Here is a 19,636-nt window from a genome sequence, read left to right on the forward strand (position 1 = left end):
CCGGAACGCCCCCGCTACGCCCATGCACCAGCGCACACCTTGGGCAAGACACCACACCCCTCCCCCTGGCAGCTACGCCCCTGCCTCCTCACACTTCCCAAGGAGAAAGAACAGCCTGAAGGATAACAGAACCACACACTAAGGAAAGTCAACCTGCTGACCAGCCTCCTGATCATCCAGTAGAAAATCCTTTCCTATGAGTGGCAACAGCCAATAACAAGCTCTGCCTTGCAATGAACCCACCCACTTTCCCGGAAAGCTCAGTAAGGTGCCAAGGGAAGTATTGACAGGTACCACGATGCCCACGATGGGCTCCCCATTGGAGAACCCTATGCCCTTTTCCAGCAGTTGCTGCAAGTTAATTTGTGGCACCGTCCCTAATCGGAGACAGTAAGCCTTCCGTTTCGGCTGGTTTAGCCCAAGGTGACCAGACATCCCGCTTTTGGCGGGACAGTCCTGCCCTAAACCAATTTGTCCCACATCCCGCGGGGTTTTTTAACTGTCCCGATTTTTGGAAGGCTGCCGCACTGCCTTCTGGAGCTCTCCCCTTTTCCCGCCCTGTCACAGGGTGGGAATACAGAGGCCTGAAATTGGACTGGGACAGGTGGTTACTTGGGTTTGCATGCTCACGGATCTGATAGATAGCTCCTCAGTTAAATATTTTCCAATCAAGCACAAAAGACCCATTCGCTGCGCAGTCCCCACAGCCCAACATGCAAATGGCAGAGGAGCCCCCAAAAAGAGCTGTTGTCAGCGGTTTAAAACGACCGGCAGTGGGCCAAATGGAAATTGGGACATGCACAGCCCCATAGCATTCATGCGCAAGTGCCCCTGACCCGAGAGGATGCATCCAGTCCACAGGCTGAGATATCCCTTCTGGCGCCCTGGAGGCGGGGATGGAATTCCAAATCGCCGCAAGTCAAAAGAGCAAACAACGTTTTCCGCCACTTCCACTCTAACAAGACTTCCCACAAAGATGGAAATTGGAAGCAGAGGCGGCATGTCTGGCAGCAAAGACAACCCTGTGGCATATAATAAACAGGGTTGCAACTGATTTTAGGATGCAAGAGATCAGTTTCCGTAGATAAAATACTGCGTTGGAGGCTGGACTGTATGGCATTGTTTGTACCCACTGGGGTCCCCTTTACTCCCCAAACCTTGGCCCCCAAATCTCCAGGAATTCCCTTACCCAGATTTGGCAAGCCCACAACAGGGACAGAATATATCACAACTCATACCTTTGGTCCGTCCCAGTGGTGGGATCCAAAAATTTTAGTAACAGGTTCCCATGGTGGTGGGATTCAAACTGTGGCGTAGCGCCAATGGGGCGTGGCCGGGCATTCCGAGGGCGTGGCCGGGCATTCCTGGGCAGGGCTGTGGCAAGGATGCAGCCGCTGCGCCGGTCCTTGGGCGGGAAACGAACGCACACAGGCGCAGGCTGCCACGCACGCCAGTGCACCTCCTGCTAGACTGCTTCAAGTTCTGCGCGCTACTGCTGAGAGGAGGGGCGTAACTAAGGCAAAAATCACGTGGCAAAATCACCCATTAGTCACCCCCTCTCGGCACACACAAATAATTAGTAACCTACTCTCGGGAACCTGTGAGAACCTGCTGGATCCCACCTCTGGTCCCTCCTCTGACCGGCAATGGCTTTCCAAATCTCAGGCTGTGGAAGGGTTTTTCCAGCGTGGTGTAGCGGTTAAGAGCAGCAGACTCTGATCTGGAGAAGCAGGTTTTATTCCCCACTCCTGCACATGAAGCCTGCTGGGTGACCTTGGGCCAGTCATAGTTCTTGCTGAACTATCTCAGCCCCACCTGCCTCATAAGGCACCTCATAAGGCACCTGAGCCCTTCGGGGGAGGGCGGTCTATAAACCCAATAAATAATAATAAAATAATAATTTGTCAGGAGGAGAAGGGAGAGCAATGACACGTCGCTTTGAGACTCCATAAAGGTCGAGAAAAGTGGCGTATAAAAGCCAACTACTGCCTAAAGAACCCCCAATGAATATTCGCATATTTTCTAAAGCTGTTAAATTTCCAGTCTCACCCCCTGGAAGCCGCCATTTGGAGCTCAAAATTCAGCGCTTGCATTTCAGGAGGGCAAAATTTAACCCCAGCGTCTGGAATGCTTTCGGACTGGTCCTGGAGAGAATTTGTCATGAGGATTTGCAGGAAGGAATTGAAAGGATATTTCTGTGGAGGCCCATTCATTTCCATGCCACCCCGTATTTGTTTAAATAATTTCTACCCTGAGGTGCTGTGTGGTTTCCGGGCTGTATGGCCGTGTTCTAGTAGCATTTTCTCCTCACGTTTTGCCTGCATCTGTGGCTGGCATCTTCAGAGGATCTGATGCAGAGGTGGGATCCAGCAGGTTCTCACAGGTTCCCGAGAGTAGGTTACTAATTATTTGTGTGTGCTGAGAGGGGGTTACTAATTGGGGATTTTGCCACGTGATTTTTGCCTTAGTTACGCCCCTCCTCCTCCTCAGCAGTAGTGCACAGAACTTGAAGCAGTCTAGCAAGAGGTGCACCGGCGTGCATGGCAGCCTGCACCTGCGTGCGTTCGTTTCCCACCCAAGGACCGGTGCAGCAGCTGTGTCCTTGCCACAGCCCCGCCCAGCAATGCCCCACCCCCGGAATGCCCGGCCATGCCCCCGGAATGCCCCGCCCAGCCCCATTGGCGCTACGCCACTGTTTGAATCCCACCACCATGGGAACCTGTTACTAAAATTTTTGGATCCCACCACTGATCTGATGGTAGTAAAGCAAGTGGAGTATATATCCTTGTGGAACGTCCAGGTTGGGAGAAAGAACCATTTGCCTGATTTAACAAGTGCGGTTAGCAAGCTTGATTTGCATGTGTTGGGTGGGATCCACCCAGTGGTGGGATTCAGCCGGTTCGCACCACTTCGGCAGAACCGGTTGTTAAAATGGTGCTTGTAAACAACCAGTTGTTAAATTGTTTGAATCCCACCGCAAAACCGGTTGTTAAATTATTTGAATCCCACCACTGGATCCACCCATTTAGCACATGAGTAGCCATGAAGATAGCATTTATTTATTTATTTATTTATCATATTTATATACGGCCCTCCCCCAAAGGCTCAGGGCGGTGTCCATCAATCATAAAACAATGTAAAACATATCACAATACATAAAATACTAAAACTTGCAGATGGCTTTAGCCCCTCCTTCCCCCTTTATGTACCCACAGGAGGCCAGATGTTCTTTATGATAAAGTTGAAATCATCCCGGCTGGCCAGACACCTGGCGGAACAGGTCCGTTTTACAGGCCCTGGGGAAACTCTGTAAGTCCCACAGGGCCCTGATCTCCCTTGGAAGCCTGTTCCACCAGGTAGGGGCCAGAGCCGTAAAAGCCCTGGCCCTTGTAGAGGCCAGCCGGATCGCCTTGGCGCCAGGGATCACCAGTAGGTCCGCCTCCGATGAGCGGAGGGGCCTAGAAGGGCGATATAGGGAGAGAGGGTCCCTCAGATAAGCAGGGCCAAGGCCACGAATGGCTTTAAAGGTCAGTACCAAAACTTTAAACATGACCCGGTACTCGACTGGCAGCCAGTGTAGTTGGTATAGGACCGGCGTAATCATCAATTAGAGAGGGCATCTACATTGTAGTAGTCTGGCCTTTTGATTCCTTTGACTGCTTCCACAGGCATGTGGTATGTACAGGTGTTGTCCGTGCCCTAATAAAATAAGTCATTTATTACAACCTTCTTTGACCAACATGGATAAGGATTTGATAATGCACCAACAAGAAGATTCTAGTAATGTATTAGCCAATGGTCCTCTATCTGCCGAACAGAGTGCTCTTGCTGCTAAGGCCGACTCTACTGACTCTAGACTGCTAGTTCCCACAATACTATCATCGTATACATTGACTGAAATGGACGCTAGGACACAAGCGGAAACAGCGGAAACAGAGCCTGTGAAAGCAGGAGGCCAAGGGAACTCCGAGCAACCAACGGCTGGAAGTCCTCACCTTGACAGTGTCCAGAATACTTGGTCCCTCCTCCAAGAGTCTGCTGGCGGCATTCCTCCAGCTGTGCACGCAGCCTCTCATAAGAGAACATCCTTCAATGGCTGCATACAGCATTCTCTACCAGCAATTTCATCCCTGGATTCTTCCACCTGACGCCAAAAACAATTTGATCTTTCGGTTCTGTCTTGGAATATCTCGGGGTGGAGGACTAAATGCGGGAACCCAAACTTTCTCAAATATTTGAGAAAAGCAGATCTATAGGTGTTGTACTCTGACCTTGATAGCCCAAATTTGTCAGAGCCTGGGGAGGGGAGGGACAGTAGGGTGTAAAGCCATAGCAGCCACCCTCCAAAGCAGCCATTTTCTCCAAAGGAACTAATCTCTGGCCTGGAGATGTTATACGTCCGGGACAACCCCTTGTTCCACCTGGACACTGAAACCCTAATCTTGGCCCTTCATCAGGAATGGGGTTCCCTCACCCCCTTCGCCCTGCCAGAAGGCCACTTTGAGAAAGGGGGGTGCTGGAGAAACCCAGCCTCTCCACCCCCACCGCCAGTTCTAGTAGTCTATGGTCAAGTCTCGGCCAGGATCCTCTGGAATGTCAGATGGGGGGGTCCGGTTCTGCGGTTTTGCTTTAGGTGCAAATCAAGAGGCGGCACCTCAAACTCAGATTCTGGGCAAATTCGAGCCAAGCCAAAAGGCGCCTTGGAATGGTCGGGAAAATCATGCTTCATCTATGGTTTCTTGGAGCCCTCCAGTGGCTGACCACATAATATCCGCCTGGATGCTGAGATTCTCTGCTCCTAGATTGCATTTATCCATTGCATCACCTAGTCTTCCTTTGGAACACCTGCAATTTGGGAATTTGGACACAGAGCTAGATTGAACACAGAGGAAGAGAAGGGCGGGGATTGCTTTGGCATGGAGTGGAATGCAGAAATGGGACCAGCCTAAACAACCTTTTGATCCTCCACCCCCACCCCCACTCCAAACCTTTCTGTTTCCAGCCTCTATTCGTCCAGTACTTCCCCAGTTTCCCCTTCCTCTTTCTAGCAAACCCCTGTCGTTCTGGTTTATACAATGGACTAGGAGCCAAGTGTCATTGATCCCGACAAGAAAGAAGAGTTTTATACTCCCCACTCTACCAAGCATCAGGAAATGCCAGAGCCCACAGGTGGGATCCAGCAGGTTCTCACAGGTCCCCGAGAGTAGGTTACTAATTATTTGTGTGTGCCGAGAGGGGGTTACTAAGTGGTGATTTTGCCACGTGATTTTTTGCCTTAGTTACGCCCCTCCTCTCAGCAGTAGCGCGCAGAACTTGAAGCAGTCTAGCAGGAGGTGCACCGGCGTGCGTGGCAGCCTGTGCCTGCGTGCATCCGTTTCCCGCCCAGGAATGCCCCGCCCCGGAATGCCATGCCACACCCCCGGAATGCCCCGCCCAGCCCCATTGGCGCTACGCCACAGTTTGAATCCCACCACCATGCGAACCTATTACTAAAATTTTTGGATCCCACCACTGCCAGAGCCCCTTAAAAGCCAGAGCCCCAAACCACGTACCCCAGGAGACTGTTCCTTGGGAGACTGTAAGAGCCGTTTGTTTATCAGGGTTGCCAACATCCAGGGGTTGGCTGGAGATCTCCTGGGATTACAACAGATCCCCAGACAACAGAGATTAGTTTACCTGAAGAAAACGGCTGCTTTGGAAGGTGGACTCTGTGGCATCGTACCCCATGAGGTCTCTCCCCTCCCCAAACCCCTCTCTTCAGCCTTGACACCCCAAATCCAGTGGTGGGATCCAAAAATTTTAGTAACAGGTTCCCATGGCGGTGGGGTTCAAACAGTGGCATAGCGCCAATGGCAGGGCACAACGGGGGCGTGGCCGAGCATTCTGTGGGCGGGGCATTCCTGGGTGGGGCTGTGGCAAGGACGCAGCCGCTGCGCCGGTCCTTGGGCAGGAAACGAATGCACGCAGGCGCAGGCTGCCACGCACGCCGGTGCACCTCCTGCTAGACTGCTTCAAGTTCTGCGCGCTACTGCTGAGAGGAGGGGCGTAACTAAGGCAGAAATCACGTGGCCAAATCACCAGTTAGTAACCCCCTCTCGGCACACACAAATAATTAGTAACCTACTCTCGGGAACCTGTGAGAACCTGCTGGATCCCACCTCTGCCCAAATCCCCAGGTATTGCCCAACCCGGAGCTGGCAGCCCTATTGCTTAGCAATATACAGGTTGAACAAGCAGGAAATAAGTTGCTTCACAGCAGGAAGTGCCTTATCTAGAGCAATTGCTACACAAGTAAGGGACAGGTGCAACAAATCAACAGAAGTACCACCAATGTAAGATCTCCCCTGTATTCAAAGCAAATCAAATATCCATTGAAATGAAACTTAATCCTTTACTCAAAAGTAACCTTACTGTATCTTAACTGTGGAGTCTCTCACTCGATGCACTTTTTGCATCAGAACATTTAACAAAGACAAAAAACATTGTACTTACCTGTAACTGTTCATCGAGTGGTCTTCTGTGCAGCCCCACATTGGGATTGAACAGAAGGCCGTGAAGATGAACAAGATTGTTACTAAATTATAACCCTGTTGGTTACCAATACACAGGTTGAGCAGGCAGGAAATAAGTTGGCTCACATCAGGAAGTGCCTAATCTAGAACAATGCCAATGCTCTACCACCAAGGCGCACTCCCCAGGGTGTTATAATAGGGTGTTGATAGTAGGCGCCATCTACTATGTTGATTTTAGTATGCTGCGTTTTAATGGGGTGGGGTATTTTATTTATATAGAGCCAATTTAATTAATATTTACCGGATTTTAATTTTTGGTTATGTGCTCTATTTTGGTTATGTGCTCTATTTTAGTTTTTGGTTATGTGCTCTATTTTGTTTTGTTGTTCACCACCCTGAGCCCTCTGGGGGAGGGCGATATATAAGTTCAACCAATAAATAAATAAATAAATAAATACATACATACATACATACATACATACATACATACATACATACATACATACATACATACATACATACATACATACAGAAAGAAAGAAAGAAAGAAAGAAAGAAAGAAAGAAAGAAAGAAAGAAAGAAAGAAAGAAAGAAAGAAAGAAAGAAAGAAAGAAAGAAAGAAAGAAAGAAAGAAATAGATGATGATGATGATGATGATGATGAGGATAGATAGATAGATAGATAGATAGATAGATAGATAGATAGATAGATAGATAGATAGATAGATAGATAGATAGATAGATAGATAGATAGATAGATAGATAGATAGATAATAAGCTTGCCAACTCTGGTTGGGAAATTCCTGGAGGTTTGGGAGCTGGACTTAAGAGCGGGGAGGGTTTGGAGAGGGGCGGGAGCTCAGCAGTCGCGTAAAGCCAACAGGGCAGGGGCGTGTGATACCCAGGGGGCGGTGCTGCAGAGGGGGTGTGGCCAGGGCATTTGGGGACCATGGACAGGGCATTCCGGGGCATTTGGGGGGTGTTCCGGGGCAGCGCAGGGGCAGGCGGTGCTGCAGCAGGGGCACAGGGCATGCGCACACCCCAGGCGCAGTTCCCCCTTGCTCCACCCCTGGAGCTCAGTGGGGTAGACACCTTAAAGCAGCTATTTTCCCCAAGAGGACTGGCCTCTGTCATCTGGAGATCAGTTAGCAAACCTAGGCCCCTTCCGCACACGCACAATAATGCGTTTTCAAACCACTTTCACAACTGTTTGCAAGTGGATTTTGCTCTTCCGCACAGCTTCAAAGAGTACTGAAAGCAGTTTGAAAGTGCATTATTCTGCATGTGCGGAATGAGCCCATGTTCTGTTCTGAAAACACAACATGATTTTCCCTTTCTCTGTGCAAACTGTGCAAACTGCTATTTTCATCCTCTGTCCTGCAAACAGGCATACCTTTGGGTGTTTTCCAAAGTGGAATTTCAGTCTGCAGTGGACCATTATGGAAGCCGACAGATAGGTTGCTCATGAGCTTCAGGACAGAAAGTATTTCTGTTTGCCTGGCACAAGAAGTCACATGGCCTGTAACAGGCACATTATGCATGGAGTGTTTACCTCGGGGCTCTTCATTCTGCATGGGGTTGTAGTGGGGTCTCCTTGCGTTTCTCAGTTTACACACAAGGAAGCACCCCACTGCCTGCTGCTTGGCTTGCCTGCCCCCACTTTGGGGTCGCAATCAGTCACTGCAAGATTGCTGGCTTTGTTTTTAAAGCCCTTTAAATTTGTATAATGTTGCTATACTGATATTTCTACGTTATATAGATTTTTCTCTATATCAATTATATCAATATTTTTGTGCTTTTCGTAAAAAGCCAGCCATAGATACCCTGGAAATGCCCACAAGGAGTGGGGGAGACCGCAAGGAGCAGAATCCCTAAAGCGGGAAAACACCGGAGTTTCTCCTCTCTCACTAACAGCGGAGCTTTCAGGATCTGTGGCACCATAACACAGAGCGCATCTGCAAGGATATCTTTTGCCCAGTGGTGGGATGCAAAAAGTTTCGTAACAGGTTCCCATGGTGGTGGGATTCAAACTGTGGCGTAGCGCCAATGGGGCTGGACGGGGCACGATGGGGGCGTGGCAGGGCATTCCAGGGGTAGGGCATTGCTGGGCGGGGCTGTGGCAAGGACGCAGCCGCTGAGCCGGTCCTTGGGCGGGAAACGAATGCACGCAGGCGCAGGCTGCCACGCACGCCGGTGCACCTCCTGCTAGACTGCTTCAAGTTCTGCGCGCTACTGCTGAGAGGAGGGGCATCACTAAGGCAAAAATCACCAATTAGTAACCCCCTCTCGGCACACACAAATAATTAGTAACCTACTCTCGGGAACCTGTGAGAACCTGCTGGATCCCACCTCTGCTTTTGCCCCAAAGGAAACATTCCCTTGCTGCAGGGCAGAGCAGCAGTGTATAATTGGCCACAGAAGGTCACACGTATGCAGACTGCCGCGCAAGTCCCTTTGCGCACGTGGGTCGTGCCCCCGTGCCGCAAAGAGGGAACCCCACACACACGAACGTGCGTGCTGGGCTGCACTGATTCAGACACGGAACGGGGTTGCAGGTGGTCAAGACAGGCTGAGATCCTCCCAAATGCAGGCCCAAGTGGCCTGTAACAAACACACAGGCGCATTATGCATGGAGTGTTTACCTCGGGGCTCTTCATTCTGAGATGCAGGCCCAAGTGTTTTGACGCCTCCCTGGCTGGCCTGGTGAACCCAAATATGGACAACATTGGGGTTGGAAGCTGACCTGCGTCCACACCCCACCCCTTCTCCTTTCCTTTGGGGGCTGTTTGGTACACACCCGCGGGGGGTCTCCTTCCGGAGCAAACAAAACTCATTCCCAATTAGTCCAGATTCTTCTTCTCGAGGCAGCTGAAAGTCCTCTCGTTCCTTTGAACCCCTTCAAAGCCGGAGCAGGTCCTCCCGTCTCGGCTAATTCCGTTTGACATGCGTAGCCAAAAACCTCCCTCCAAAATAGGCGATTTCTCCTGCTTTAATTGGGGACACTTCTTACTTAATTCTCTTTAATTAGACAAATTGGCTGCGGCCTCCAGTGACGGGAGAGAGGCCCGAACGGTGGGAGGCGGGAGGTTAATAGCAGCTAAAAATAGCTTCCCGGTAAGGACCTACACTGGAAACACAGAGCAAAAGACATTCTTCCGTAATTCGTAGTGGGGAAAGGGCGGGAGGGTAATGCCTTTTAGGACTCCACTGGTGCTTTGGGAGGGCGCCGTCTTCCTGAACTCGATGCTCCCTTATTTTGTTTACCGTCAAATGAATGGATCAGCTTCCTGAACTTCTCGCAAAGTCTGTGTCTATACTGCACAGGGAGGGGGGTAGGGGTGGGCAAAGGATTTGCAAATATATCTCCCCTAAATGCTGTGTATGGGGAGTTGTGGTAAAAAGCAGGGACAAACCCACTTTTCCCAAATGTCCAGCCACGGGCAGCAATAATTCTGGAGAAGTAACGGTGTCAGACGATTGCTGCAAAAAATAATCTCAGGGCCTCCTGAAGACTAACATGTTTTCAATCTAGTTTTCGTAAACTGCAGACCATTCCCCAGGTTAAGCTGCCAACCACTTTCTGGATTCACTGGGGGGAAGTGAACCCGCGTGAGAAGAAATATTCTTCTGTGAGCCCACAACTTGCCAATGGATTTACACTTGCAAACCTACAGCTTGTCTCCCTGCTTCCCTGGTTTTAGCCAGATAGAACAGCCTTATTGCATCTTCCCTTTAATGAGACTGGCTTTGGCTGCACACAGGAAAGAAAAAACATTTATAAAAAGTTCCTTCCCCAGATATTTTTGGGGGGTTAGGAGAAGGAAGAAGAAGAAGAAGAAGAAGAAGAAGAAGAAGAAGAAGAAGAAGAAGAAGAAGAAGAAGAAGAAGAAGAAGAAGAAGAAGAAGAAGAAGAAGAAGAAGAAGAAGAAGAAGGAGGAGGAGGAGGAGGAGGAGGAGGAGGAGGAGGAGGAGGAGGAGGAGGAGGAGTTTGGATTTATATCCCCCCTTTCTCTCCTGCAGGAGACTCAAAGGGGCTGACAATCTCCTTGCTTTCCCCCCCCCCCACAACAAACACCCTGTGAGGTAGGTGGGGCTGAGAGAGCTCCGAGAAGCTGTTACTAGCCCAAGGTCACTCAGCTGGCGCGTGTGGGAGTGTACAGGCTGATCTGAATTCCTCAGATAAGCCTCCACAGCTCAGGCGGCAGAGCTGGGAATCAAACCCAGTTCCTCCAGATTAGATACATGAGCTCTTAACCTCCTACGCCACTGCTGCTCCATACAGCCGTGGTCCCCGGAAAGGGTGGCGCCTAGGCAGCTAAAATCCCAGAGGTTCTGACCATGGGAGCCCGCGGGGTTGTGCAAGTCATGCGATTTCTTTTCATATCTTACTTGGGTTGGGGTTGGGGTGAAGATCATCCAGAGGGAACCTTTGCTGGGAGGGGCACGGTGACCCCCACCAGCCCACTATGGGTTCCTTAAGGTTTAGCAGGGGAATGGTACAACTCAATTCAGAAGGCATTACTCCCAAATGTGCGATGTGGACTGAGTCATCTACTGATGACGATTGACCTCACAGGTATACGTACTCCACTTACTTTCCTTTCCAACTATCAGATCCTCTGAAGATGCCAGCCACAGATGCAGGCGAAACGTCAGGAGAGGATGCTGCTAGGACACGGCCAGACAGCCCGGAAACCAGACAGCACTCCATTGCTCATCTTCCCTTTCGTAACACGGCCAGAAAGTGTTTTGAGAAACCTGAGTGGGTCTTTTCTCTTTTGCCCTCGCCCAGCTCCCCTGGACCACCGCCAGCTTCACAAGAGCAATTTTACACACACACACACACACACACACACACACTCATTAGAGTTAATAGCCAATTTAGGAGACATGTTGGAGCATTCATGGTGTCAAGTGGATCCAGACTTCGTCTGGCCACCTCCTCAAGAATTTTATCATGACCCTCTTCTGACAAATGGAAATGCCCGGTTCCATTTGATCCAAGAGCCGTTTGAACGGAGGTTGCTTGAGTGGTTTCAAGGGCTTGAGTTTACAGACCCCACGGTGTTGCATTGCGTAACCTGTGCTTGTGTTTCATCCACCTAGAAAGCTCACCCTATCACAAAGGTAGGATTGCTTGCCTGTTAATATATTTTTGGGGAAATAATCAAGTTGCAGTATACCCAGTGGTGGGATCCAAACATTTTAGTAACAGGTTCCCTCGCCAGCCCCACCCTCAGCAAAGGGGGCAGAGGCGTACCTAGGCAAACCTGAGCCCTGGGCAAAACCTGAGTTGGATGCCCCCCCATGGGCAGCCACCCCACCACGACCCCCCCCCCAATTTTTTTGCACTAGGTCATTTCTAAATCATCATCACATTATAGAAAATGCCCCAACTCACAAATCTGAGCACCGCAATGGTGAAACACACAGGTTCTTTGATAGAGGCTGGTGAGATAAAAGGGACGAAAGGCTGAGAATCCATGAATTGCAGTACCTGGAAGGGATTAACCCGGTTCAGGGAGTTACATTATTAGTCACATGTTGCTATATGGGACCTTCACGTTCAAAGGCAGTAGGCCTCTCGGGGAGGCGAGGGCGTGGAGACGGAAAAGCGGACCCAATTAGTTACCCCCTCTAGGCACACACAAATAATTAGTAACCCACTCTCGGGAACTGGTGAGAACCTGCTGGATCCCACCTCTGAGTATACCCCACCCCTCCCATTCAAATACATGTCAGCTAGTCTAGATCAGGGGTCTCAAACTAAGGCTCTCCAGATGTTCGTGGACTACGATTCCCATCAGCCCGTGCCAGCATGGGGAATCGTAGTCCATGAACATCTGGACAGCCATAGTTTGCAGATCACCCTGGTCTAGATCAAATCATTAGAGGAGTCCGGTGGAGACACTTGTGGAAGAGAGATCGTCCGTTTGGATGTATTAGAGATGAAGATGCCACTGTTCTCATTTTCCCTTTCAAGTCTCACCTGCAGGGAAAAAAACTCACCCAAAAAAACCTTGAAAAACCCACCGGCGTGGGCTTTTCTCTGGCAACAGCGGTGACCAGTGCGAGTTAACTAAACCGATAGGTTGGTGGTCTCCAAATGTTTTGATGCAAGACCCAATCACTGAGCTTACTCTTCTTCTGGAAGCAGCTGCCCCCCCAGTGCCATAAGCTGAGACTCAGCTTGGACCCAGGACTTCTGGCAGATGCCCAGGGGTGACGGGCCCCCTGCTGTGTGGGTCCCAGAAGGACAGGAGCAGTAGGTACAGTCACAGGTGACTGGGGACCTGCTAAACCCCCAGGGATGGATACTGCTCCAGGTGAGGGCCTCTTTTCACCCTGCTGTGAAGAGTGGAGGCCAGAACCTCATCTCTCAGCCGAGAGAGGCGGGACACATCTCTTGGGTTCACAACAGTGGGAGAACCACTGCATTTGCCTCCTTGGAGAACACAGTGGGAGAACACAGTGGGAGAACACTGCATTTGCCTCCTTGGAGAACACAGTGGGAGAACACTACATTTGCCTCCTTGGAGAACACAGTGGGAGAACACTACATTTGCCTCCTTGGAGAATACAGTGGGAGAACACTGCATTTGCCTCCTTGAAGAACACAGTGGAAGAACACTGCATTTGCCTCCTTGGAGAACACAGTGGGAGAACACAGTGGGAGAACACAGTGGGAGAACACTGTGTTTGCCTCCTTGGAGAACACAGTGGGAGTACACTGCATTTGCCTCCTTGAAAAACACAGTGGGAGAACACAGTGGGAGAACACTGCATTTGCCTCCTTGGAGAACACAGTGGGAGAACACAGTGGGAGAACACTGCATTTGCCTCCTTGGAGAACACAGTGGGAGAACACACTGGGAGAACCACTGCATTTGCCTCCTTGGAGAACACATTGGGAGAACACTGCATTTGCCTCCTTGGAGAACACAGTGGGAGAACACAGTGGGAGAACACTGCATTTGCCTCCTTGGAGAACACAGTGGGAGAACACACTGGGAGAACCACTGCATTTGCCTCCTTGGAGAACACAGTGGGAGTACACTGCATTTGCCTCCTTGAAAAACACAGTGGGAGAACACACTGGGAGAACCACTGCATTTGCCTCCTTGGAGAACACATTGGGAGAACACTGCATTTGCCTCCTTGGAGAACACAGTGGGAGAACACAGTGGGAGAACACTGCATTTGCCTCCTTGGAGAACACAGTGGGAGAACACACTGGGAGAACCACTGCATTTGCCTCCTTGGAGAACACATTGGGAGAACACTGCATTTGCCTCCTTGGAGCAGAGGTAGAAAGCAGCATGACTGTGGGCAGCTGCTTCTTTTTGGAGAAGCCCGCCAGCAATACGAACCGTCCAGTCTTGCCAGAAAGACCTGATTCGGTTTCATGATCCCTGCATGAATAGGAAGAAGAGAGGGGATATGATTGAAGTCTCTAAAATTATGCACGGGGTAGAAAATGTCGACAGAGAGAAATTTCCCTCTCTTTCTCACAGTAGTAGAACCAGGGGCCATACATAGAAAATGCACCGGGGGGGTGGGGTGGGGGGGTGGGGGGGTTAGGACTAATAAAAGGAAACACTTCTTCGCGCAATATGTGGAATATGCTGCCACAGGAGGTGGTGATGGCCACTAACCTGAATAGCTCTAAAAGCTTTAAAAGGGGCTTGGGCAGATTTATGGAGGAGAAGTTGATCTCTGGCTACCAATCTTGATCTGAGATTGCAAATGTCTTAGCAGACCAGGTGCTCGGGAGCAGCAGCAGCAGCAGGCCATTGCCTTCACCTCCTGCCTGTGAGCTCCCAAAGGCACCTGGTGGGCCACTGCGAGTAGCAGAGTGCTGGACTAGATGGACTCTGGTCTGATCCAGCAGGCTAGTTCTTATGTTCTTGTGAAATTACGGCAATGCAAGTTTGGTGTTCTTTATCTCCGCTCCGGCTCTTTTCCTCCCTCCGTCTCCTTTTGGGAGTTCAGACCTTCACCGTTCTAACTGAAAAAGGTGAACGGCTCCTCCGAGGCGCCTTATCTTTCAAAGAACTATTGTGGATTACCAAACGACAGCCCACAATGAAAAGGAGCCGGGCCATAAAAGAGCGTGCTGAATGGAGTGGCCTCTCTCCCGGGATCCCCAGGGTCGGCAGCGTTGATATCGGCTTGCCGAGAGGCGAGGCTGCTGCCGACAGATAAAACAGAGCCCCGCGGAGCTGTGGCTGGCACTTGTTTCAAGATCCTTGTCGCCAAGATCCAGGTTGCTGACCAGAAAAACAGGTAGAAGGGTGGCACCTGCTCTCTGCACACGCAACACATGAGATGTATTATTTAGACTTATTCCCCGCCCTTTATCACAGCCTCGTGGCGGGTTAGAATAAAAGGGCTCTGAAGTAAAGATGGCACCAGTGCTAGGTGGCACTAGGGTGGCATCGGTGCCAGGGTGTAGAGCAGGGGTGTCTAACTCTGGCGCCCCAGATGTTCATGGACTATGATTCCCATCAGTCCCTGCCAATATGGCCAATCAGTAGGTGTTCCTGGACCACTGATGGGAATCGTAGTCCATGAACATCTGGGGCACCTGAGTTGGACACCCCTGGTGTAGAGGAAGCCTTTGAACTCGCAGGGGAGAATGACAGTGGGTGGGAGCAAGAGGCAGACTGCAGGGAATCAGTCAGGAGGAGTTGGGGGGGGGGTCCTGGAGGGCTCCTGAGCGTGGTACAGATGGTACTCCACTGTCAGACAAAGCCTGAAAGATGTATTGTCGAAGGCTTTCATGGCCGGAATCACTGGGGTGCTGGGTGGTTTCCGGGCTGTGTGGCCGTGTTCTAGCAGCATTCTCTCCTGACATTTCACCTGCATCTGTGGCTGAATGCATCTTCAGAGAAGGAGAAGAAGGAGAAGGAGAAGGAGAAGGAGAAGGAGAAGGAGAAGGAGAAGAAGGAGAAGAAGGAGAAGAAGGAGAAGAAGAAGAGGAGGAGGAGGAGGAGGAGTTTGGATTTATATCCCCCCTTTCTCTCCTGCAGGAGACTCAAAGGGGCTTACAATCTCCTTGCCCTTCCCCCCTCACAACAAACACCCTGTGAGGTGGGTGGGGCATGGCAGGATCTGAGGATCTGAACGTCGGGAGAGGATGCTGCTAGAACACGGCCATACAGCCCGGAAACCACACAGCACCCCAAAGCCTGAAAGAGTTCTTAAGCATTGGGGCATTGTGGTCCAGAACGACTGTGCACCGTTTAGGATTGCCTCTTGCCTCGTGACGGGGAGCTAGCAGCCACGAGGACTTTGCCCGACAGGAAGAACTCCTTCCGCGTGGTGGAAAGCACTGCTGTTCGTTGAGGAGACCCGCAGGATCCTACCCACCACGGGTGACGCTGGTTTACTGAGGCACAAACAACACTGAATAAGGCATCTAGGTAGTGGCGTAGCGCTGAGGAGGATGCGTATGGAGCGTATGGCGCACATTACGTTCCCCGGGTAGCGTAAGCCTTCTGACTAGTTAAGAATAGGTTCTTTGGATCTTCATTTTCATAATTTGACTCGTGCCGTCAAGATAACCTTGTTCTCCCACTGCTAATATTAATCCCATGCTTTCAGCTGCGAAATTCATGGCGTTATTATCTTCAGTTCTCAGCTGAATAATCCCACCCAGAGGAGAGCCTTGGCCACTGCGCGATGTCATGTGCAGCCATCAGCCCTCGCCGGAGGGAAGCTGACGCGAATATGGAACGTTCTGCGCGAGCTTCAACCGCGTGATATGACTACGGCTGGAAACACTTGACTATCTCTTTGTTATTTCTATGCCCTAAATACAATAAGATATGCATGAAATACATGAATTCCATTTTCTTGCAATGTTCTCAGTGGCATGAGTGTTATAAGATACCCAATCTCCTGAACAGCTCTGATGTGCTCTTTTGTGAAACTGTTGCAAATTTTATACTGGAAATTAGTAATTTTAACTGTATTTCTTAACCTTGTTTTGTTTTAAAATTTTGTCCTGTTTTATATGCCAATAAAGGCTTGTGTTGTAGTCTGTGAACATCTGGAGAGACGCAGGTTGCAGACCCCTGATCTAGGCCATGGGGTGGGGGGTGGGGGTGGACTCCGTACAGGAAACTAAAAGAGGCATGATCATCACCGGCCAGATTGGCTACCAAGAGAAGCGAAATTGAGATGGGAATTTTCGGTCTGGAGCAGCAGGAACAAAACGTTTGAAATAGTCTCCTGGGAGGTTAGTGGAACCTCCATGTCCATTTCATTGCTGCTGCTGCTGCGAATGGGCGAGTGTGATTCATGACTGCCTCCCTCGAATGCTTTCTTGTGGAGTGGCAACTGGTACGCTTAAAAGGAAGGACTGTCGCGAGCCACAGATCACACACGGTGCCAGGGGATGAAATTTATTTCCTGTGAAAGCATCCTGGGGCAAATGCTGGCTCTGGAGCAATGACACAACAGGCGGTCTTACGGTTGTGGTTGCAGGAAACACCCACAATTCAGGCAGCAGCTGGACAAGACTGACCAGAACCGGCCCGTGGCTTCAGAAGTCACCTTCCTCCAGAACCCACGAGCGTGGACTGAGACTGTGGGTCCTAACTCCTCGCCGTCACATGGACCGTGGGCGCTAACGCCAGCGACAGCTTAACGGAAGATGGTAGCTTCAGCGGAGGCACAACAGGGTTCACGGTCTGCTAGGACGGCGGCTGTCCATACTGCCGGTGTCAGACAAGGCGGGGTAGTAGTTCTGGGAACCTTGGCTGGTCGTTGAAGTCGAGAAGGTGATGCTGGACCCTGGGAACACAAAAAGAAAACTCCCCCCGTGTCTTTCAGCACCGGCGAAATCCAGAGCCAGCATGAGATGCCGGCGGCAGCAAACATCAGAGGGCCGTGAAGGTGGGAGGCACACCTGATCTGAGGGGTCCCGTCCACCAGGCAGTTTCCCCACACAACCCCTTCTTCAGCTCAGCTCAGTGAGGATCGTACAGGAGAACTTCCCAGTGGACCAAGTCCTATTTCAGCTTGTGTTAAGACACCTCAAAAGGCACAGCAATGCCTTAGGCATGGGTGTCAAACTTGCGGCCCTCCAGATGTTATGAACTACAGTTCCCACCATCCCCTGCCAGCATGATGCTGGCAGGGGATGATGGGAACTGTAGTCCATAACATCTGGAGGGCCGCGAGTTTGACACCTGAGCCTTGAGGCAGGGGTGTCCAACTCTGGCGCCCCAGATGTTCATGGTCTCCGATTCCCATCAGCCCCTGCCAACTGATCAGGCTGGTAGGGGCTGATGGGAATCGTAGTCCATGAACATCTCGGGCGCCAGAGCTGGACACCCCTGCCTTAAGAGAATCTCAAGGGTCGCCCCTAGTTTAGACATGGGGGAAGAGTCTCGACGGGGTGACCCGGGGACGGAGGCAGCGTCTGAGGATGGAGCTGATGTTCGAAATGGTGGCTGCAGTTGCGAAAGTTCCCCCGCAGAGCAAGGCCAAGGTGTGCCCGGATGGGCCGTGCAGCTGTGCCTCCAATTGCAGAAGGAACAGTGGCGTAGTGCCTAAGAGCAGTGGCTAAGAGCAGGTGCACTCTGATCTGGAGGAACCGGGTTGGATTCCCAGCTCTGCCGCTTGAGTTGTGGAGGCTTGTCTGGGGAATTCAGATTAGCCTGTGCACTCCCACACATGCCAGCTGGGGGACCCAATTAGTCTCGGCGTCTCGGAGCTCTCTCAGTCCCAATCTAATCTCACAGGGTACTGGTTCTGAGGGGGGAAGGGAGAGGAGATTGTGGTCCCTTTGAGTCTCCTGCAGGAGAGAAAGGGGGGATAGAAATCCAAACTCTTCATCAAGCCCACCATCAATCCCTCAGGAGCAGCAGTGGCGTAGTGGTTAAGAGCAGGTGTACTCTAACTTGGAGAACCGGGTTTGATTCCCCGCTCTGCCGCCTGAGCTGTGGAGGCTTCTCTGGGGAATTCAAATTAGCCTGTGCACTCCCACACACGCCAGCTGGGTGACCTTGGGCTGGTCACAGCTTCTCGGAGCTCTCTCAGCCCCACCCGCCTCACAGGGTGTTTGTTCTGAGGGGGGAAGGGAGAGGAGATTGTAAGTCCCTTTGAGTCTCCTACAGGAGAGAAAGGGGGGATAGAAATCCAAACTCTTCATCAAGCCCACCATCAATCCCTCAGGAGCAGCAGTGGCGTAGTGGTTAAGAGCAGGTGTACTCTAACTTGGAGAACCGGGTTTGATTCCCAGCTCTGCCGCCTGAGCTGTGGAGGCTTCTCTGGGGAATTCAGATTAGCCTGTGCACTCCCACACACGCCAGCTGGGTGACCTTGGGCTAGTCACAGCTTCTCGGAGCTCTCTCAGCCCCACCTGCCTCACAGGGTGTTTGTTGTGAGGGGGGAAGGGCAAGGAGATTGTCAGCCCCTTTGAGTCTCCTGCAGGAGAGAAAGGGGGGATATACCCCACCTTTCTCTCCTGTAAGGAGTATTAAGGTGGCTTGCAAAATCCTTTCCTTTTCTTTCTGCAAGAGGAAACTTGCGAGGTAGGTGGGGCCGAGAGGCTTCCCAAGAACCACGAGTAGCCCATGGTCTCCCAGCAGGAATGTAGGAGTGGGCGAACCAATCTAGTTCACCAGATAAGACTCCCAGTGCAATCCAGAACAGAGTTACTCCAGCCTAAGGAGCAGCAGTGGCGTAGTGGTTAAGAGCGGGTGCACTCTAATCTGGAGGAACCGGGTTTGATTCCCAGCTCTGCCGCCTGAGCTGTGGAGGCTTCTCTGGGGAATTCAGATTAGCCTGTGCACTCCCACACACGCCAGCCGGGTGACCTTGGGCTAGTCACAGCTCTTCGGAGCTCTCTCAGCCCCACCCACCTCCCAGGGTGTTTGTTGAGCCCATTCACTTCAATGGACTGAAACTGGAGTAACGGTTCTGGATTGCAGTGTCTGTCACTCATGTGGGAGAACAGGGAATCAAACCCGCTTCTTCAGAACAGAGTCCACCTGCTCTGAACCACGACGCACCATGCTGGCTCTCAAGGAGACCAGCCCAGCGCCTGCCACTGCAGACCTCACCATGGAGATGAATGGCCAGAGGAGTTTGGAGCAAGAGTGTTCCATGCCC

General features: G+C 51.2%; 1 protein-coding gene across 1 annotated transcript in view; it reads right to left on the reverse strand.

Annotated features, from left to right (window-relative positions):
- Positions 1–16,906: 16,906 nt before the first annotated feature.
- Positions 16,907–19,636, reverse strand: part of LOC125435534 (cation channel sperm-associated auxiliary subunit gamma-like) — a 76,534-nt gene continuing 73,804 nt past the window's right edge. Inside the window, exon 12 of the mRNA XM_048501728.1 lies at positions 16,907–17,311. Coding sequence (XP_048357685.1) covers positions 17,202–17,311 — 110 coding nt within the window. The 3' untranslated portion in view covers positions 16,907–17,201. The remainder of the gene's footprint in view (positions 17,312–19,636) is intronic.

The sequence above is a fragment of the Sphaerodactylus townsendi genome, linkage group LG06, assembly GCF_021028975.2.
Source record: "Sphaerodactylus townsendi isolate TG3544 linkage group LG06, MPM_Stown_v2.3, whole genome shotgun sequence".
NCBI classification, from domain to species: Eukaryota; Metazoa; Chordata; class Lepidosauria; order Squamata; family Sphaerodactylidae; genus Sphaerodactylus; species Sphaerodactylus townsendi.